The sequence below is a fragment of the Ambystoma mexicanum genome, chromosome 3q (genome assembly GCF_040938575.1).
Source record: "Ambystoma mexicanum isolate Mex_15411 chromosome 3q, UKY_AmexF1_1, whole genome shotgun sequence".
Lineage (NCBI taxonomy): Eukaryota > Metazoa > Chordata > Amphibia > Caudata > Ambystomatidae > Ambystoma > Ambystoma mexicanum.
In genome coordinates, this window is record NC_090926.1 from 66862890 (window position 1) to 66886313 (window position 23424).

At 43.4% G+C, this 23424-nt stretch overlaps 1 protein-coding gene across 2 annotated transcripts in view; it reads left to right on the plus strand.

Annotated features, from left to right (window-relative positions):
* The window catches only part of LOC138582130 (oocyte zinc finger protein XlCOF6-like), a 371424-nt gene extending 348333 nt beyond the window's left edge, over positions 1 to 23091 (plus strand). For both annotated transcript variants that reach the window (XM_069653138.1, XM_069653139.1), the window contains one exon: positions 18926 to 23091. In XM_069653138.1, the coding sequence (XP_069509239.1) occupies positions 18926 to 18933 (8 nt within the window). In that variant the 3' untranslated portion in view covers positions 18934 to 23091. The remainder of the gene's footprint in view (positions 1 to 18925) is intronic.
* The last annotated feature ends 333 nt before the right edge of the window (positions 23092 to 23424 follow it).

Consider the following 23424-nt stretch of genomic DNA (forward strand, 5'->3'; position numbering starts at 1 on the left):
GATCCTCAGGATGCAGGCCCGTCTGGAGTCAAGCGGTAAGTGCTCATGCATTCCCGTTTTAAACAGTGCATGTTGCAGTGTGCTGGTAGTTAGCTACATGGCTGTATGTGTGACAAGGGTCATGTATGGATGTGTGTGTGCAGGGACATGAAGGTGCTGCATTTGAGTCCAGTCAGGCATGACCCACATGGATGGTGTATGTGTTATGCATCATGCGGAGCAGCATGCGGAATGCACACATGTATGCATGCCTGTGTCTGTACTTGGACATGTTTGGGGTGTGAGAGATGGGTGCTGCTGTCATGGACATGCATGGTGTACATGTCCGTGTGTCTGAGTAGTGTGTGTGACTGGTCAACACCATGGATGCACGACACATGTCCGTGATGATGTGTTGATTCACTGATACAGCCTAGTCATCCTTGTATTCACTGTGTCTGGAGGTATACGGGGCCAGATGCATGACCCTCCGGTGATGTGTGTGCATGTGTTCAGCATGTCCCATGATGCATGTGAGTTTCAGCCCATCATTGGATGTTTAAACGGTGCCTTGGACATGGATGCAAATGTTTTTTGCATGTGCCTTGCCTGTTCCTGCATGTGTGTTGCCTATTCTGACCCATGTGTTGTGGAGGGACATGATGGAAGTGACGTTTGACAGTTCGACTCATGTGCTATTGCTTTCTGTCTAGAGGACTATTGTACAGTACCCTGATGCTTGTGTTCAATGTCTCCCTTTATACAGCGGTGAGTGAAGAAGAGGGCGGAGACAGCGCTGTGGAGGAAAGCAGCAGGGATGCCTCCACCGGCTGGCGACGCACGGCCCAGTCACGCTCCCAGGAAATTCCATCATCTGGCAGTGAGGGGACTAGTGCTGTATCTGCCACTACGGCTGCAGCGGAAGGGGCGGGTGAGCCACCAAAGGGGCTTGCGATGGTGGAAGACAGTGCGGAGCCATCTAGGCTGGTGGTGTGTGCGGAGGAGGAGGAGGCCGCTACAGAGCCGCACATGGGGCCTTGTGGGGGTGGTACCACTGGTGCAAGTGGTGCAGTCCATGGGCAGGAGTCAGCACAGGTCGCCGCGCAGGGGCCTGTGCATGTCACTGTCCCTGGCACTGTGACTGCATCAACATGCACCAGCAGGGATGCCCCGTCTCAGGCCAGTCCACAGGTAGGGGGGAGGTCCACGTCATCTGGCACTCCTCTACCTGCGGACAGGATTGAGTCCGTCCTGATTGGTGTTGCGTTGCGCACACGTGACATTCGTGATGATGTGCGTGGTTCCTGGGGGACCACGCACGTCATCACGAAGAGCTGTGTGGCAACGTGGCCTAGTTGGGCGGGATCATGATCGGGGGTTTCCTCGATTTGTCGGCCAGTCTTGCGACCCTCTCCTCCTATGTACACACTATACGCCAGTCATCCTCCGTGCCGTCTTCCGGCCCAGATGCCACCAGGGCCCCCTGTGGACTTGCCCCAACCAACGCAGCCAGCCTGGTGGAGATCCCATCCCTGCCACAGTCGGGAGTCGGAGGTCCAGCAGGGATGGCCACCCCACCAACCTGACCACAGCAGATGGAGGATGTGCCGGCATGATCGGGCAGGGCACGTGCACGACGGCGCCGGAGGATTCCATCAGCCCGGAGGCTGTCGTGGTGGCAGAGGCAGTTGCGTCAGAGGCAGCAGCAGGCTCAGCGTGGGAGGCATCATGGCTCGGGGCCATCAACACCCCAGGGGCAGGCATCGGCCGAGGGGCAGGAGGACCCCGGACTGGGAGTGTCTTCCGTGTGGCACCGGTTGGGCCACCAAATAGATGCGGAGAGGCGGCAGGCGAAGAGGGCACAGCTCAGGATGGTCAGGGCAGAGAACTCCATGCACCGGGCTTTGAGGCGGGCAGAGGGTCTCGAGGAAACTCGCAGGGAGTTGAGGGATTCCGTGGCTGCATCCATGCGAGACCTCGAGGCCAGGGAACAGGCCCGCCTCCGGAACATCGACGTGGAGTTCGATGATGCCCTGGCCCGGAACATCGCTAAATGAGCCTTTGGACTGGCCCGTCGCCTTTGTAAATAGTTATGTAGGTGTAGGTTTCCTTTCTTTTTAATTTTTCTTTGGGGCGCATGGACTATGCCCGCCTTTTTGTAAATAGTTATTTATTAGGTAGGTTTTTGGTTAGGTTTCCTTTGGATTGTTGGGCTCAAGGACCCTTGATTTTTCATTTGTATATAGTTATGGACCTGGGTTTACTTATTTTGTTTTACCCATGGAGGAATGCTTTGCTTTTTTTTTTACTTTGGATTTTGTTTTATGGACGGACGCTTTGGAGCCATTTTACTTTGAATTTTATTGATTTCAGCCTTCATTTTCTTTGCTTAATTTTGGACATCCAGCCTTATATTTAATATTTGTTTTCTTGTGTGATTTCGTTTCATTCATTCAGTTTTATATTTAATAATTATTTTTTTTACTTGATTTGTGTGGTCTTCTCTCATTGGTTTCGTGCATGTCACAATGTGGGGTTTCTCAGTCATGTGTAGCAATTGTGTGGGTCTGACGGACATGTATTCATGGGCATGCTGTTTATTTGGTATCTATCATGACATGGGGAATTCAATGTGGAGTGGATGGAATGCTTGGTTGGGTGTTTGGACTGGGGTGGCGTGGGGTGCAATTTGGGTGGCCATAAGGGCCATGGGCCTGGATTGTGATGACGTGTTGGGTGGGGGACATGAGTCGGGGCCTGCTGGCAGGTGCCCATCACTGGGAGTGGGGTGGGGGACATGAGTCGGGGCCTGCTGGCAGGTGCCCGTCACTGGGGGTGGGGTGGGGGACATGAGTCGGGGCCTGCTGGCAGGTTGCCGTCAATGTGGGTGGGATGGGGGTTACATGTGTCAGGGCTCCCAAGTGCATGGTGCCATGTGGCCTGCCTGCGGGGCATTGTCAGGGGTGATGGGCTGCCTGCGGGGCATGGTCTGGGGTGATGGGCTGCCTGCGGGGCATGGTCAGTGGTGATATTCTGCCTGCGGGGCATGGTCAGGGGTGATGGGCTGTCTGCGGGGCATGCTCTGGGGTAATGGGCTGCCCGCGGAGCATGGTCAGGGTGGATGGGCTGCCTGCGGGGCATGGGGAGGGGTGTAGGGTGGACCCCTGTGGTGTGGTCTGGCTGCATGGGGTGCATGTGGCTTCTCACCACACTGCTGCGTGAATCTGGGGGTACGGGAGTGACAATTACATGCGATTTCGCTGGCGCGAGCGGGGTATGCATATTCCAGGGGTGCGCGGGGAGTTTTACACAGGCGCGAGCAGAGCACGCGTATTCCAGAGGTGCGCAGGGAGTTTTACACGTGCGCGAGCGGGGTACACATATTGAAGGGGTGCGCAGGGAGTTTTACAAATGCGTGAGCGGGGTACGCGTAGTCTGGAGATGCGTGGGGAGTTTTACACACGATTTCGCTGGCACGAGCGTGGGTACGCATATTCCAGGGAGGCGTGGGGAGTTTTACACGCACACAAGTGGGGTACGCGTATTCCAGGGGTGCGTGGGGAGTTTTAGACATGCGTGAGCGGGGTACGCGTGTTCCAGGGGTGCACAGGGAGTTTTACAGGCGTGCGAGCAGGATACACATATTCCAGGGGTACGCAGGGAGTTTTACACGTGATTTTGCTGGCACGATCCGGGTACGCGTATTCAGAGGGGTGCGCAGGGAGTTTTACATGCAATTTCGCTGGCGCGTGAGGGCTGAGCAGCATTTTTAGCACGTTTTCGTGGTTGGGGGGCCATATGCTGGTCCACTGGCCTTTGCGCCATGTAGGGGATTTGTGCAATGTTTTTGGCACAGGGGGTGGGATGGGGGCGTAACTGGTGCTGCTGCAGGGTCGCTGCACCACTCTGCGCCACAGCTGGTTATGGATGTGAGTATCCATGAATACACTGTGCGTGAAAATGGGTTTTGGCGCATGCGGCTGACACACGCTGGCGCAAGTGCACTCTGTGCGTCAGTCGGGTGCGCCACTTCTGCGCTTGATTCCATGAATTACCCCCTATTCCTCAATGGAAAGGCCTCAGGGTAATGGGTTGCATAATCTAGAATCACCAGTATATATTTGTTCCCTAGCTTTGAGGTTTCTAAAGACCTACTATATCCATTCCTTTCTGGGAAAAAGGGATATCCATAATAGGCAAAAGTTGTAAGGGACCTGGAGGAGGAATTTGTGTACTGGTTTTCTGACATAAGGCACAGGTATTGACAACATTCTTTATGTCAGCATAAATACCAGGCCAATAGAATCTGTTCACAATTTGTGAATGAGTTTTGGCAGTTCCAAAATGGTTTCCTGTCAAATGAGAATTAACTATTTCCAGAACAATCTTTTTATGGCGTTTAGGTACTACAATGAATGACTGGGTTACGCCTAGCAGTCCCACATCTCCTCTATATAATAATCCAGACTTTAGAAAACAAAATATTTTCCTTGCCCTCATCTTCTGGTATTATCTGAAGAAAGGGTTCTGCTAACAAGGGGTCATTTCTTTGAGCAAAACCTAACTCAGGAACCATCTCTTCTTCTTCAACATTAGGTTTCATTACAGACTCCAAAGGAGGTTCTATATCTGCTTCCCCAAAACCCTGAGTTCCTCTCTAGTTTGATAACTCTTCTTAATTTCATGGGGTTTTGGAAACGAGGCTTTCTCCAATATTCATTGAGATATTCTTTCTCCTGCCTGACTTGACAGGATTTCTTCCCATTATTTTGTATCATTATTTTTATATCACCCCTATAATCAGGATCAATTACCCCTGCCACTACATCTAGGCCATAGTACCAGGCCAGCCTGAACTTAGAGGCGAGTCTGATATAGGTGCCAGAGGGAGGGATAACAACTAAGTCTATGGATTTCAACGCTCTATCTCCAGGTTGAACTAATTCTCCTCTACTACTATAGATATCAAATTCTATAGACTGTTCAATAGCAATAATGGGATCAGAGGCTATTTTACTAAACTTCTCAAATTTAAAGCTTCGCCAATTTGTGTCAATTGATTCCAATCCCACTTCTGACACCATATACAAGGCGTCAGACATTGGAAACGGACACATAGGTGGAGTTTTCTCACAAGTCGCTATTTCCTATACAATAAAGGGTGAGCCAAACACCTATCTTTCTCTAACCTAACAAGGATTTCCCTACCTAGCAAACTAAGGCTAAAGGAAAATGACCTAATGCCTGAACAATGTCTGTCCCTCACACTAATACATACAACTAAAATCATATAGGAATCATTTATCTATTTCAACTTCACAATATAACATAAGAATTCAAACATAAAAGAAAACAGTAATCCTTGTGGCTAGCGTTGGATCCCCTTCTCCTGGATCAATTAAGGATGTTTCAAACCAAAGTTCAATTTCAGAAATGTTATTTTCACTTGCCAAGTTCTACTCTAAGTCGAATACACAGTTCTTTGCATCCAATATGTCCTTTACTTGGCAAAGTGTCTTTCTTAGTTTCCAAACGTTTTCTAACTCTTAGAGCAATGATTACAACTTTCCCAACCTTCCACATGGCAAATCAAAAAAGTCTCTTTCTTCATATATCGAGTTGAAAAGTCAATGGAAAGAAATTAATTTCTCAAAAGAGCAATCACTTTTCATCACATTGCATTTCTTCTTGAGTAACACCTTAATCAGGATGGTTCCTTCCGAAGTTCTACTTTAGTCAAGATGGCTATACAACAGTTCATCAAAACACAGTAGTGGAATTGTCACTTCTTTTCTACCACAATCTTTACAACTGTCTATCACAGTCTGTTGGGTATTTTGGCAAGAGGACAAATTTATTAAGATTAAGACTCGGGAAGTGGTGGCATTTCAGTCATGGGAGCCTGAGGTTTACTTGATACCAAATTTGGAAACGAGTGTCAAATTTAAAGAACAAAATTATATGTGCCAAGGTAAACCGTTTATTCCTGATGCTACAGACGCTATCTGTGGATTGAAATCTGACCCAAATATATCAGAAGGATGTGAAGTAATTATTAGCAATATGGGGATTGAAGAATTGGCACAAGCTAAGATGGTCAAAGGTAAATGTTTGGTCAGCACCTGTTTAAAAAACTTGACAGTAGTACACTTGAATCATGGAACATTTGTGGTCAAACAGGTGAAATATAATGTATTTTACTTACACGTTCCAAAGGACACAATTGTGTCGATTGGAGGATTAACATTATTTCATGTTACGAATGACATTTGGGAAAGACAAGTAGAAAATATTGAATTTTTTCAAAGGGTTGCATTTCCAATAGATGCAGATCTGGAGTTCTTATTGAATCATAAAGAGAAGCATGTAGTGAAAATGAATCTAAGAAAGAACAATATTACAGTTAGTAACTTGGGTATAATAGAAGTGGAAAAATGTAATTGGGGAACCTGGGGGGAACGCTCTATAGTGGGTTTAGCTGTCCTGGTGCTAATGATGGGCGGATGGTTGATTGTTTTGTCAGTGAAGATGAAGATGTTGATCATGTTAGTATATACAACGGGGAGAGAAAGATATCCCAATACGCATACATTTTAAAAGAAGAAAGAGAGCAAGTTGGGTTTCTTCCAATTGTGGATTGGACCATGGCCAAATTCTCAGAAAAAGGAGGGGATATGTAGTATTATTTAGCGTGTTTTGGGAGCGCAGCACCACTGCATGGGATCAATGTATTACTATAATGTGGTACAGCAAGTCATGTGTTGCCAGTGTAACATATGAACATGTAATTAAAGACAGGTTACACATTGTAAAAACACATCATTTGTTCTCAATAATTAGTTTAAAAGCACACCATTTTCTTTCCTTTCTCACCTGAAATGCCTCTATTGCAGGAGACACATTAGATAATTAATTAATGTAATTAACAAATACTAACACGATTCTAACTTCTTACTATTATAATGTGTTCTCCATGTACAAAATGAGGCAGGCTGAGATTCATTTTATGCGGGTGTGCAGATTTTTTTTTCTTCTCTCTTTGCTCTGTCCACGGTCTTTGCAGGAAGCAAAAATTCGAATAGCAGGAAATCAGTTGATACAGTTTCTTACTGTAAAAGTGAGCTATTGTTTGAAGAAGGAGGGTATGACATGATGGACTTTGATTGGGTATTCGTCACTTTAGGGGCTGTAACAGAGGTTTCTTGGAGCATCTCGGGGAGAGAGAAAGGCAGTGGACATTTTGTAGCGCTTCAGTGAAGACTTGGCTGGAGTTGCTGGCTGAGCTGCTGGGAGGCGTTTTTCCAGTGCACTGCTGACCTTCGGTGACTGGGGTGTCCAGTCAATTAGCACCGGCTTGAGAACAGAAGATTGCAGATTGATTGGAATTGCATGTTCTCGCTGGGTGCTTTAAAAAGAAAACCCTGAGTCATTTCTCGGAGGCGACAAGCCAGGAGATCATAAAAAGGCGCCTTTCCTGCTGGCCACCCACCTTTGCTGCTGGGTTTATCGAGACGGCGTTCTTGGACCCTGCACTCCGAAGACGTCTTCACTGCTTTCCTTGCAGTTGCAGCGTTATTGGAAGAAACATTTACTTGCATCTCGGACTTTTGTGGGCACGCTTCATCAGAAAGAAGGTAGGTGCCTGCCATCTTTATTTTATTATTTTTATTATGTTTGTTCTTCTAAGTCCTTGACCCCTTTGTTTGTGTTTTCCCTGTCGGCGCTCTCATGTGCGTGTACTGAGTGTATGTTTGTGTCAGCGTGAAAGTATGAGTGTGTGTTTTCACTGGTCCCCATGTCCCAATGTGTGCCCCCCCTGTGTCCCAATGTGTGCCCCCCTGTGTCCGTGTCCCAATGTGTGCCCCCCCGTGCCCCTGTGTCCCCGTGTGTCCCCCCTGTGTCCCCGTGTCCCAATGTGTGCCCACCCTGTGTCCCCGTGTCCCAATGTGTGCCCCCCATGTCCCTGTGTGCCCCCCCTGTTTCCCTGTGTCCCAATGTGTGCCCCCCCTGTGTCCCCGTGTCCCAATGTGTGCCTCCCAGTGTCCCAATGTGAGCCCCCCTGCCTCCCGGTGTCCCAATGTGTGCCCCCCTGCCTCCCAGTGTCCCAATGTGTGCCTCCCCTGCCCCCTGTGTCCCCGTGTCCCAATGTGTGTCCCCGTGTCCCAATGTGTGCCCCCCCCTGTATAAATATTGGTACATTCACATCAATTAAATTCAACATTTAGGAAAAGGATAAGAGCCATGGCAGCCCATATGTTCCATCCTCTTTTTGGAGGTTTGATTCATCAGTATAATACTTGTTCAGCCATTTTTTGTTTCGACTCCCAGGTGACACATCCGGTTTGCTAAAACCAACGCTGGGAGTTTGTAAATTTGGGAGATGCCATTTTTGACACAGCGTCTGTGGTACATCATGCTAGAAGTTTTGCAGAGTTCTTCTCCATTAATGGAAATTCATTAGAGAAAAGACACACCCAGCACTTGCACGAAGCACAAGTCGCATGGCCTAGAGACTATAGCAACAACAGCCTCTGCCCATCTGCTCGGTTGTACAGCATTGCTGCTCTCCTATTTGGCCTAGCCAAAGTGCAATAGCCAAACATGTGGCTAGGCCAATCTTAATCTTACACGTGGGTCATTCATGTGTACATTCCCCGTATGGGTACATTAAAAGAGCCACTCTACTTGGAGACATAAAACCTAAAACCGTTCTATTGGATTACTTTAGATATGATACCTGATGCATAAAGTACCATCATCTTATAGCGATAAGCGGTAGGTTTCTACTTAACCAATAGGAATTGAGAAATGACAAATGTATTTTTATTGCGTACAATATGGAAACTCCCAACTGGCTGTTCAGTCAGACAGACACAGCACCTGGAGCAATTGTTTGCAAAGGGTGGTGATAGTGCACCAGAATCTGATCTAGATGGTTTCAAGTTGGCTGAGGAACTGAGACATATCCAGCCATCGCTTCAGAAGAGTTCTATTACGCCCCTTGAGGTTTTGCAGCACATTCATCGTTCAAAAACACATTGGCCCTCATTACAACTCAGGCGTTAAGGGTTAACGCCACCGTTAACCCTTAACGCCTGATTCTGATTTTAACGCCTGCTTTTAGCAGGCATTAAAATCCATGGCGCTAACCCGCCATGGTGCTAATTACGCCGCCGTAATTTACGGCGGCGTAATTACCGCCTTCCCCACTCGCATTATGCCCTATGGGGCAAAAATGGGAATGGGTAAGGGAAAATGGGAAATTGGGATTCACCGCCCCACTCACCTTGGAATGGGGCGGTAAATCCGCCATCCACCATGGTGTAAACAGAGTTTACACCATGGTGGTAAAGTTGGTGCACTTAGCACCAAGGTTGTAATGACCTCCATTGGTTGTTTCCAAATGTGTGGGTTGCCATAAGGATCTTACTAACGATTCCAATTACAGTGGCAAGTGGTGAGAGGAGCTTTAGTAAATTGAAACTTATAAAGACATACTTGCGCTCCACAATGGCAGAGGAAAGGCTATCAGCTCTTGCAATGCTTTCAATTGAGAGTGAACTTGTTGAAAACATTGATTATGCAGCAGCAATAAATGCTTTCGCAGCAGCAAAGTCGAGGAGAGTGCCCTTAACATAGACTAAAAATGGACACAAAACTTTAAAAGTAGTATATACTGTTTGTGTACTCTGCTTTGTCCAAGGAGTTACTTCAAAGTTATTGAATCATGATGTAATAAAACCGATTTCATTTGTTTGGGAGTGGCGCGCGGTGGGAGTGGCGCGTGGTGGGAGTGGAGCGCGGTGGGAGTGGGGTTGGGTGGGGGGGTGCATTACTAGTGTTTCGCCCTGTTTCGCTAGAAACTGCCCTGGTGGCACTCCATATGAAAATGTGGTGTTATTGAATAATGTAGAAGCCTGAGGCCTCTAGAGATCACAAGAACAGCCTAAACAAAAGAAAGGGGTTTTGTATGTTTGGGGCCAGAAATAAAACAAAGAAATTATGCTCACCACTATACCACAACGAAATGTATACCAACCAAATGTATCTGTGTACTGAAATAATGCATAGCCACTATACCACTATAATACCAAACCCAATCTAAATACAAGGAGTGGTTATTACTAAACTATTTTTGTTCTTGGCGGTAAGAAAATACAGCTAGGTCCCAAATCTACACAAAATACCCAACATATTTATGGTGCGTTGCAGGCCGGGAAAGTGATCATAGAGCACCTACTGGGCGTGGCAAGTGTGCCTCACACCGCCATCTGTACATTAAAGGGAACCCATTTCATAATAGCAGTGTGTCACTAAAAACGAATTTCAGAATGTCTCAAAGGGAAGCCAAATTCTCAGACCTAGTGCAATATTTAGAGGCAAAATTATTTGCACATGGGACGTGGTCATCGAATAGTACCTCAGAATGGCATGACTGCATTCATGGTGAGGTGCAGAAAGAAAAACTAGACAATATTTTTGCAGAAGGCAGTATAATTCAGGTCTGCCTTCTAAGGTTATTAAATGCAGCCAATAAAAATGCAGAGAAAGACTGTTTGATACGGCTATGCGCCAAGATCTGGTTTATTTGGAATAGGTCCCTGCAAATGCAGGAAAATGATAACCAGCTAATTAACAGGTTAAAGACTGACTTAGATGGGGCAAGTAAGAAAGAGGAAATGTTAAGAGCGGAATTGGATGTATGTCAAAAAGAGATGCAGTTACTACAATGCAGAGATTTTGATATTCAATTGTCCAAAAGCAAGAAACAGTTTGAAGACTGTGAGCAAGAATTGGTACACTTAAAAGCATTCGTGGACCACATTAGACAAGATAAAGATGAGATGGTTTCAGAAATGCAAGTTTTACAAAAAGAACATTTTGAAAAAGAAAGTGACCTCCAAAATGCAGAACAAGAAATGATTAAAATACTTCAAGAAAGAGACAAGAGAAATAAAGAATTTAATGAATGCCAAATGCAAATGTGTGACATGCAGGAGGTAATTAATAAAATGAGTGATGAAAACAACTATTTGCAAAACGAAGCAGACAGGCTCCTTAAAAAGTGTAAGGACTTGGAACAGCAAATGTGCATTCCCAGGTCAGAGGAGAGGCGGCAGGGCACCACATTCAATGGAGTTGAGGTGAATTCTATTTCTACCCAAAGAGCTAGTGCCTCAATGAATGGGCCGGTGACTGAACTTGGTTGCAGCGCCCTTGGGGGATTTGATACTCCTATTGGGGGCCACCACCAATCCCATACATCTGGAACCAGGGTTGAGTCACCAGGTAGTGCAATTCCATGCATTGCAACAAGTAGCCCCATAAAGATAATGAAATCCATCAAAGCCCTGATCAAACCATTTAAAAAAGGAGGGGAATGCTGCATAGAGGATCACTTAGAAGCGGTTCATGACATTTTTAAAGCCCTCCAGATACCTAAGGAACAGTACAGGCAGTATTTTCATTTAACTTTAGATGCTCCGACGGCCAGTATAATAAGGGGATTGAATGAACAGCAGAATATGACATGGGCAGAGTTTGAAAAAGAGATGAGGTGTCATTTTTCTCCTTTCCAGTCATTGCAGGAGGCAAAGAAAGTTGCTTACGCAATCGCTTCTGGGCCTAATACATCCCCTTGCCAATTTTTACAAGACTTAAAAAGAGCATTTTCTCGCTTTGATGTATCTTTTGATCCCAATTCCAATGAGTTTAAAACTGCCTACTTCTATGGGCTGCAGAAAGACATCATATCCCAATTGGTCCGTGAATTTGACCATGACAAGTCCCTGGAATGGATTGTACACCAAAGCACAAAACTATATGAGGTACTCTATTGTCAGGGTACAGAAAGTGATAAAATGAAAGATACTAGACCTAAATCTAAAGAACCCTCAGCAACAGTGATGGAAATCAGGTCAGCCAAAATGTCCCTTGAGTCTGCTCAAAGTCCAAGTAAAAATAATTTGGCACCTGAACAGAGGGGTAATCAACAAAGGTCATCACACCCTGTACCAATGTTTCAATCACATGATCCTAGTAATAGGGAGAGCTACATCAGCCCCAGGTACTTAGGAGATAGGGCCCGGGCAGGCTATCAACCTGATATGTCAGGTATGAACAATAACCAGAGACAAAATCAGGATCAAAGAAATGATGGTCCTTATCAGACATTGGGGACACAAAGCAGATTTGATCCCAATACCATGATATATGGTAATCAGGATAGACCCTGATATGTGGATCGATTTGCTGATAATGGGAATCAGCATAGGGGCCAGTACCCACAACCTGAGAGACAGGACATGAGGCATAACATGAACTACACTCCACGTCAGTACAATGATTCCCCACCAGGGGACTACAACCAAAGGATGGGCGCAACCCCGCTCCCCTACACAAATGAATCAAGAGTTCAGGAACCAGCCCAGTAGAAATCACTCACCTGAGAGGTATCAGAATAGATCCAATCAGGGGGAAAACAACCAATATCGATCTAGGCCACAGAGAGAGGATTCTAGAGAGATGGAAAGGTTCCAATGCCTCGAGGCCCAAGTGAAAATGTTAGCTGAACAAATAGGAAAGCTCTGTACAGCACAAAAATAGTCATCAAAAGAGGGGGTAGAAGGCCATAGCAATGACCGGGGGGCTTCTGAAAAGTGACTAAGTACTTATGATACCTACCGCGCCAAAAAGACCGTTTGCTCTGATGTAATTTTGCATAATGACTCTGAGATGCCTAATGATTTAAAAGTGAAAAGACCTGTAAATGAACATGTAACAGAAAATGCAAATACTTCTAAAAGAGAGGTACGGTTTAACCTAGAACTAAATCAAACATTGGAGATTTGTACAAATGAAATAGGAAAACCTGAAGATCCAAAAGAACAAAGAGACAGATTTAAGAAAAATGACTCATGCATTGGGAATACCAGTGAACCGGGAGTAAGTGGCGATGCTATAACTCCTTCCCTGGGCAATCAAAACAATGACCAAACACAGGCAGGAAAAAGAAATGCTCAAAAGGAGGGTATAGGTCAATCACCTCAAGAATTATTTGAACCACATATTTTTGAAGAGGTTAAAAGGGCTGGTATCATACTGAATAATCACAAATGCACAGAATTAGACAATGACAAATTATAAGTGATGTTGTTACACATGTTCAGTTGAAGGGTTGTAGTGTGACCTCTGATGATACCTGGATGGATGGGCGAACGGTGGCCACACTCCAAAAAACCTCTGAACATGGGGAAATGAATAAAGTCTCTCACACAGGAATGAGCAAAAAGGAGGGAAAAATGTCTTTCCATTTACCAATGTGCTTATCCAAAAGTGAAAAAGACCTGAGAAAGGTGAGCCCTGAAATCAGTAAGAATTCGCATTTCTTATGTGTGTTAGAGGAAATTGAAGACAGGTATTATGCTCCCATCACTTTAGAAGAAAAATGCCATACATTTGCAATGATTGACACTGGCGCACAGGCCACAATTATGTCTAAAGAATTAGTAAAGAGTATCAATGAAGAGAGATCTCCGCAGAATCAGATCATAGTGAAGGAAAATCAAGGTCCAGTGCATAATTTTAACAGGGAGGAGGTGCCTATTATAGGCGTCACCACGGTTGACATAAAGATAGGTAAACACAGAATGAAACAGGAGGTATTGGTCACATCCATTTGTGAAATACCATTTCTGATGGGAACAGATTGCCTAAAAAGATTGTCTCCTCTCATAGATGGGGTGAATGGAGTACTGTGGTCCTTAACTAAAAAAACATTGAGACCTAAGAAACTAAAATCACAAAACAGCAATATAAATGAATGTCACAGCGTTGCCAAAACAAATGATGCAGTGGAGGTGTATCTCCAGAATAGTTGCATACCTAGCGTCACTGTTATATTAATGTGTCAAGACAAAATGCAGAGTGAAAATGAAGAATTACCTGTACAAATATACTTTGACCCAAGGAAAGAATGGCAAACTGCCATAGATGAGCACACCTTACGTTTTTATTTAAAAGAGAAGACATGCAAACAGAATACTGCTCCTAGAGCAGGTTCAGAAAAACACATTACCACTCTTGCTGAAATACACATGGAAGATGAGCAACCATGGGTTCATGTTGGGATAAATGGTTATTCTAAAACAATAAAAGCCACTTTAGCGCTTGAACAGGAAAGGAGCTTCATTAATGAGAAATTGTTGCAAAAAATAATGGAAAGGGAGGAGATCCCGAAATTTAGGATTAAAAACCAGTATGTCTCTGGTTTGGACGGTCCAGACTTTGAAAACCGAATTGCAGGTAGATGCATGCTGAAAATTAGCATTGGACAAAATACAATTTACCATAATGTTTGGATAGTGAGTGGAACACAAAATTACTTTTACATGGGCAATGACATCATGCACAGAATGTGTATGGTATTAGATTTCCTTAATCAAAAGCTATGGTCACGCATAGGTGGGCTGGCATCTGAATTTGAAGACAAAAGAAGGGCTTATCATTGCGCACAGCTGGTCCCTTATGCAATTGAATTACAAATGAGGAAATATATTATTATCCCTGCATTCACAAAGCAGTTTGCAATAACACTGAAATGCAAAAATGGACAGCAGATGAAAGATTCTGATGCATTTGTGTGTCTGAATGAATCCATAAAACAGTAAGGCCTGGATTATGAATACATTCCATTGGTAGATGTGGGTGAAGGGTCTGTAAAAATTATGGTGAATAATAAAGGTTGTCAGGATATTAATTTAGAGGAAAACTCCCCATTAGGAATGGCCATACAAAAATCACATTACACAGCAGATCTAAATAACATGGTGATTGGAAATATCCCTGAAAAGTATGTACATGCTAAGGGTGAATTGCCAGAATACCTGGACTCTCAGCCTAAAGGGATATTTAAAATTAATTCTGTACCCTTATGATTCAAGTGAGACAGTGTGCTGTCATCAAGAGGATTGCATAACATTTAACTTAAATGAAAATGAAATAGAAAATCAGCCCATTGAAGTGGAAGCTGATATGCCAAAACATTTAAAAGTGGCAGCTTTACAAAGAGACACAGCCACACAATTAGAGGAAAGCACCGAGATTCCCATGCCAGAACATTTTCCAGAATTCTCCAAAATGGTAGAGGAGCAGATGTTATCAGCGGATGCATGTGACAACGATGAGGATAGAAATGAACTGAGGAAGATATTTATGGAGTTTAAAGATGTATTTGCAAAAGATGCTTATGAGTGCGGTCTAACTGATTTACATGTGGACACGCTACCGGAAGGGTGTAACAGAAGTCCAATATTTGTGCGTCAGTATAGATTACCACTGGCATGTTTAGAGTCATTGGCAGAGATTATTAAAAATTTGGAGTTGCAAGGCATCATCAGGCCCATTCATAGCACATCCAATACACCTATTTTAGGTGTGTTAAAGCCAAATGGTGAATGGCGACTGTGTGCAGATTTGAGGGAGTTAAGTAAAAGAGTGCCAGTATCCAGATGGCCACTGCCATTCATTGATCAGGGATTAGCTCAGGTACATGGTTCAAAAGTATTTACCACATTAGATCTCACCTCTGGATATTGGTGCGTGCCATTGGCAGAGGAGATACAGAATTTATTTTCCTTTTCATTTGATAAGACTCAATACGCATGGGTTAGAAATCCATTCGAGTACGTCAATAGTGGGAGTGAATTTGGCATATTTTTGAGAAAAGCTATGCCTGATGCAGCAGAAAGAGGAATTATAGTTTATGTGGATGGTCTGCTGATAAAAAATGAAAGCTTGAAAAGCCATTTTGATTAAATAGGACATGTGCTTGGCCAATTGCAGAAAGCAGGCGCCAAAGTGTCTTTACAAAAAGCACAATGGTGCAAGAAAAAAGTGAACTTTCTAGGCCATGAAGTGACTGAACATGGACTAAATCCACAAAAGAAAAATATAGAGGCCATACAAAAACTAAAAGACCCTAAAAATGTGAAAGGGGTAAAAAGTTTATTAGGAATGACAGGCTATAACAGAAAGTTCATTGAAAATTATGCTGAAATCACTCAATCATTCACTAAACTGCTTAAACTGAATATATCCTGGAAATGGGAAAAAGAGCAGTCTGAGGCAGTGGCTAAATTAAAGGAATGTCTTGTAAAGGCACCACGTTTAGCATATCCCATAAAGGACAGGGATTTCTTTATAGAAATAGGTTTCTCTGAACATTGTATGTAAGCAGTGTTATCACAAAAACATGATTTGAATCACAAAACCATTGCCTATACAAGTAAGGCGTTTTCCCAAGTTGAAATTAAATTCAATGAATGTGAAAAGGCCCTATTAACCACTGTTTGGGCGCTACAACATTTCCACCCCATTGTTCAGGGAGAAAAGGTGATTATTGAGACAAATCACCAACCTTTGCAGTTTTTAGAGAGTAAAAGAATTAGGTCAGGTAATCTAGCATAGTCCAGAATCACTTCATGGATGCTGGCATTACAGGGTTTTCCTGTAGAAGTGAGATATGGCCAAAATAAAAAAAGGCCAATTGCTCAAGGTTTAGCAGATTTACATGACTGTGCAGCTGAACAAGTATCAAACGAAATGGAAGTGGAACCTAATTTACAGGAATTTGAACAATCACCACACAAAGCTTTTGATGAAAAGACATGCAAGGACTTGCCAACTGTATATGTTGATGGTTGTGCTTTTCACATTGAAAATGACAGTAATAAACAATTAGTGTCAGGAATAGGAAATGTATGGTTGAAATGTGAAGGCGTCCCTAGTATAGGGATGAGAATTGGAGCTAGGAGCAGTCAAGTAGCGGAATTGGCAGCCATTTATAAAGCAATTGCTACTGCGGTTGATAATAAATTCAGTGAAATTGTCCTGGTGACTGATTCTGACTATGCACGAAATAGCTTTGTGGAATATTTACCTGGCTGGAAAGCGAGAGGCATGATTACATACAACAAAAAGCCACTTAAACATGGAAAAATGTTACAAGCCATAGACAAATTGGTGTCAGAGAATGACTTAACAATATACTGGAGGAAAATTCGTGGACATCTAAAAACTCCAGGAGAAGATAAGGAGGGGAATGATAAGGCAGATCACCTGGCTAAAATTGGGGCTGTGATGGGAGAATTGCTACCTATTGAACATTTACTTGGTGAAATACAAATTGATGCAGTAACACATCCTAAAGCACCAAAGGAGGTAGATCAACCAGTAGCACAATGGAGTTATGATACACCAGACCAAGATCTGATTGAGGCACAAAAGGATGATCTAATTTTGGGAATATATTATAATCATTTGATAGATCCTGAACAAAACCCTTTAACAGAAAATGATTGTATAGGAAAAGAAGAGTTGAGGGTGCTATTAAAGAATAAAAAACGAATTAGACTACAGGATGGACTCATGATTAGAGAGTCCATAACAGAACAGATACAGTGGGTGGTACCCCTTTCATTCAGAGGGCTAATGCTACACCATGCACATGATGCAATAACTGCAGGCCACAGAGGTTCACAAAAAACATGGGAAATACTAAAAGATTATGCTTATTGACCACATATGTCCCAAGATGTGGAATTATATACTAGAGGATGTCTAGTATGCGCCCAATTTAAACCTGCTTCACCAATGCATAGAGCTCCATTAATGAAAAGAGACCTAACTCTTCCATGATCAGATTTGCAAATAGACTATGTAGGGCCTGTAAAGAGGTCGAGCAGGGGGAACCGTTATATTTTAAGTGTGGTGTGTTTGATGTCGAAATGGATTGAGTGTATTCCTGCACCTGTAGTGGGCAAACAGCAGCCACATTACTGGTGAATCATGTGTTTTCAAGGTTTGGGTTGCCACAAAGAATAGATCAGACAGAGGAAGTCATTTCACAAGTGCTCTAATGAGTAAGGTATGGCAAATACTGGGTGTGAAAAGAAAATTACATATTGCATATCGGGGGGCTTCTTCGGGTGGAGTTGAACGCAGTAATAGGTCTGTTGTGGACATATTGAAAACATTTGTGGCAGAAGCAGGTTCCAGCTGGGATTTACGTTTACCTTTGGTTTTAATGGCAATCAGATCAACTCCTGCCAAAGCAACGGGTGTTAGCACCCATGAGGTTTTGACAGGTAGGAAAATGTTGTTACCACAACACCTGCTATACAGAACACATGAGCAGACACTTGTGAGCGTGTCCACAGTTCATGAATACATTGATGAACTGAGGAAGCATTTACAACATGCATTTGCTTTTGTACAGAGAAATCTAGAGAGAGCTGCTGACAGTGCAAAGTCATATTATGATAAAAAGACATCAGTGAAAGAGTATTGTGTGGGTGATCAGGTGTATAAATTTCATTTTGGAAAAAGTAAACAGAAAAATTCAAAATTTTTGGCAGCCTGGCAGGGGCCATTTTGAATTATAGATATCTCCCGTAGTGTACAACATTTTGAAAACTGAAGGTGAAACAGCAACAGAACAGTTTGTTCATGTAAATCAAATTAAACCATGGCATCCCAGACATGAGGTTAAAAGGCTTGAGCATGTAGAAACATATAAAGTCACTTGAATACGTGAAAGAAAATAAATGAGTCTATTGGACAGGCAGTAGCAGAGAAATAAAATAGGGGTGATTGATTATTATAATGGAACACAAACACTGTGACATATATATATATATATATACATATATATAAGAAATGGAAGCTGAAATTAATGGAGTTTGTTTACAAAATGAAAATGTATTAAATGTTGAATGCTATTTTATGTATGTTTGTTTTCTCTTTAACATGTGTTTAATTTCAGAAAGCGAGAGGAAGAGGGCAAAATGATTTATGAAGTGCATGGATATATATGATTTTATTTTTGGAAAGGGTGAAGTTAGTATTGTGCTAAGTACTTAATTTGTTTCTTTTCTATTTGATTTAGAATATTAACACATTTTCGCTTGGAGGTTACGGGACCAGAGGACACGGGAGGCAATGGGGTCCTGGAGCCCATGCGGACGGATTCCGGAGAAGCCCCGGAAGGGGCCGAAGACCAAGGCTGCAAAGCAATCAGCATTGACGATGACGCCAACAATATGGATAATTATGATGATATTCGGAGGGAACTCCAAAAACTTAGAAGCACAGGTTGTCATTGAGCCTGGACCAGCATCTGGTGTTGCGGTAGAAGAAGCACCAAGATTCATCATGAGTGATAGAAGGATGATTTTCCAGAACATTTACATACCATTGAGTCCTGACACTCTGATAGAAAAACATTTTAACAAGACTGGAATTAAAGCCGAGCAGACTAAAGAGTGGCTGGAACTAAGAAAAGAGGACGCTAAGCAGTCAATAAGATATATATTGATGCAATTGGAGAAAACATTTGTGAATTCAGCAGACATTAAAGGCATGGTCTAGTAAAAATGTTTATTGTCCCTACGGGTCGGCCATGTTTTTTTAAGCCTAAGTGGCTCGATTTTAGAAAACTTTCCTATGGACCTTACCCGAGTTTTCGTCCATTAAACGCACGCGAAAACAAGCACCAGGGCGCCGCCATTTTCTGATAATCCTATCACTTGCCGCATCACCCTGGCTGACCTGCTTCTGCGGCACTAAATCAATTTCCCCGTCCCTGAGCTTGACATTATCCAAACATTCATATTCCCTGCCTCTCTCCGTGACGTTACTGTGCTGCGTAGGCAAACGCGCCCAGTCGTCTTCTACGCGACTCCACACAGATCCCGAAAACCAACACAGACCATCTCACAACACATCGCGCCACAATTCGGAATATGAAACTGTACTTTAAAATCAAACAGCAACACGGTACATTTGGTAAAGTACATTTATTTTACATTAAATGTTTAGAGAATATTCAGCAATTGCCATATGAACTCCGAAAGCCATTTATTTTCTTTTATCTGTATCTGCCATGGTACACAGGGTGTTGTTTTTCATTAAAAGAAGCAGTTTGGAAACATGGTGAACCGCAAGGCTGTTCCATCAACTAGGCACTAGTCCATCGTAAAGGTTGATATGTTGCTTCTAGCCACTAGTACAGCGTAAGAGCATGTGGGCCCTTGGCGATCGTCCCATAAAATTGTCAGTGTGCTCCAGTTGTTCACACGAAGCTGCAGGTGTCTACTGTAAAAGCCATCTGCTGGTGTCTCAAACCGATGGCAGTAGCAGAAGGGGAGCAAATACCTGTTATGAAAACAAAAAAATTATAATTAGTCTCGCCAGCCGATCTTCATTAATATTACTTATTTTATTTATCACAGCCGATCAGAAACTATTTGCTTGCAAGGATAGTTCAATGGAGTATGTTCGGCTCTAAAATCAATGCGAAAAGTAACAAAATAAATCGAGGCCAACACACAATGATAAACGACAGTTAGTCTACATGCGTGAGGAATGATATGATATATGATATGGCATTTGTAACGCGCCTATACTCAGGTGTTTCTAGGCGTGACGAGGCAGGTGGGGAACAAGGGCAGACAGACAACGATCCTACTAGGCCAGGTGTCTTTCTGATCGCGCATGGGGAAGGGGGTTGGGGGGTAAAAGGGCTGTACATGGTTAGTTGAATAAAAATTAAATAATAGGGCCAGCTGGTGGCAAGTGCAAGGTAAATGCCGGGAGAAGGGGCTGAAGGATACAGAGACAGTCCCGTAGTGCAGGTAGGCAGTGCAGGGAAAAGTGGCTGGGCCAAGGACCGAGATCGGTGAGACCAGTGGACCTGCATGCCCATGTGCCCACTACGAACACGTTTTCCTTGCTTTTCCTAGCTCTTCATTCATTCATTTATTCATGCATCCATTCATTAAATCTTCATTCCGGTATAAAAGCGTGTAAAGATTTACTTACATTATATTTGAAATTTCCATTGTGTCTCTTCGTAATGCAGTCTGTAAAACGGACCGTGCTCTTGACAACGATTTTTCGTATACTGAACTAAAATGAAACTCGGTCTAGTTTCTGAATTTTCTGCCTTATCGTCTCTTACGTTATTGCGCACCCCCTTCAAATGTAGTTCTTTCGGCTTGGTCCCTGTCTCAAGGTCAAGAAACAATAGACTCTTATACTTCCAGTGCGACTTGTGGGCCTCATCTGGGCGCGAGCTGAAAAGCAAAGCCGCTGTCCTTCGCATTCTTTATTTGCAACATCACGTAGTATAGGCATCTGTGAGAACTTGAAGTTTAGAATCCGTCTATGTAGTGCGCCTCAATGTGCAAATGCGAACTGGCTTCTCTCCCAAATGCCAGGCCCACTTGGCTGGCGCGTTCTAAGTACCCCAATTTTGTCCCCGTTGTCTGCAAGCTTTGCAGCCCAAATTGAGACATTTAATTTTTGGCGGAAGGTCAGGGAAAGTATAAAGTACCACAGGAGTTGAGTTAAAAGTGAGATTTATTGTTTGTTTGTTTGTTTTATTATTTGCAATACGCAAGCCTCCCCTCCGTTAACAGTGCGCAGCATTTACATTTACATGAGATGAGACATGAGAAAAATATATACATACACATATATGAGGTGAATAGAGAGAATTCAAAGATGACACCCAGCTTGTTCGCCACCCATGATGGTGAAGGTAGGAGTTAGGGTTACAGGTACACTGTACAATAACATTTATTTACAAAAAGACAATCGTATTGCAATTATTTAAACCGGGATTTGTACTTCACAACCAGCTGTGCTTCGGGTGGGCATGGCACAGTCGCAATGTTCGGTGGCAATGGATCACTGCTCTGCACAGAAACGTCCAAAATTCCATATCTGTGCTTCTCTAACACAGCAACAATAAAGCCTTTCACAAAGTCGAACTGAATTTCATCATAGACTGGTTTGATCACCCATTGCTTACTTCGTTTTGAAAACACCTTAGTGTAGCGAGGCATCCTTACTATACCCCTAGTCCTAGATTGTTCACGTCCGACATTGCTGTTATGGGCCAAGACCGCTAGTAGAGTGCGATGTTTCATGCCCCGAAAGCTAAAATGCAAGCGCTTTGGCCTGTACTTTAGGCACATATTGTGGAACACCTCCAAATCTCCTGTGTGACAGAATTCTGTCAGTCCTCTCAAATCTCTTGATAGAGTTTTGTCGAAAACAATCTTCTCAATGGCTTTGTGTGTCGGTGAAGATGGAATCAACCACTTCTTCTTCCGTGCCTCCTCTGGGGACAAAGGGCCATGTTCACATTGGTGGAAATGTTGATTTGCTGTCCAGCGGTGAACGTTGGTACAGTGGTGCATCAGTGAACGCCATTTTTCAAGTAGTATTTACAGTGACCCTTCAAAAGTTTTTGAGCTCCACCAAAGATGGTTGGTGATAGAATGGGACCACTGCAAAATAGTTTCAAAACCTTTTTTTTCCCCTGCAGCCGAGATTTTCTTACTGATTTATTTAGCAAGATGCCATACGTCAAATTGATGTTTAATATGTGGGAACTGCTCTCTCATTGTCTTGGCAATTAAGGTTGATGTGCATTCCCCTTGATTGTAGATATTCCACTGATTTTATAAATCCTAGTTTCTCCATGGCCACTGACGATGTACATTGTGTTACCTGCACGACCACCGAACTCACAATTTTCTTACTATCCATGTCCTGAAAGTGGTAGGTGCAGTACTTGGCAGAAAATCCAGGGCTGTCGCACTGTCCATCGCCGGCTAGCCTGAATCGTTTGTCTTTGAATGTACTTGCTAGAGACAATTGTTCAATTTTCCAAGCATCACTAATGGCCGGAAACAGATAATCACGTTGGTATATGTAGTTCAGCGCTTTAGAAATGAAATGGAGTCCCACAAACTGAAAGAAAGCCTCTAACTTTCTAAAACTGGAGCCACTAAAAAGTGATGCAGCTGCACACAGTAGATTGCCTGCTGGCAGTTTCCCCAGCATCGGTTGTGCAGACCATGAGAACCTATGATTTAATCTACAGGCAGCATTTATTTTGACGTTACTGCCTTTTATTTGACGAGTCACAAATAATCAATGGCTTCCCACATACTTTCCCTCTAATGGAATGCACACATTTCAGCATACTTATAATTTCCATCAAACAACTGTCGAATACAATGTATTTGCTCTCTTTCATTAGACTGTCATCCTGCGTCAACGTTGTTTCGGCCTGTGACGTTGTGGAGATTTCAACACATTGGAAAGTAATATCGCTGATATCAAGTTCTGATGCGTCTATGGATGCTGCGGCTGGTTCATTCTCTGTCATTTCGACATCTATTACTTCAACATTGATGGGAGAACACAACAATGTCGACAGGTTTTTTGGTGGCAAATTTTTGGCGGGTGTAGATTGTGTGAATTGATCTGCAACTACTTCAGAGCTATCTTCAATACATTCAATAACATCTTCTTGTGGTGGTGCGGTCGCACTGTAGCTATGGTCCAATGCAACTTTGCTGTAGTCTCCAA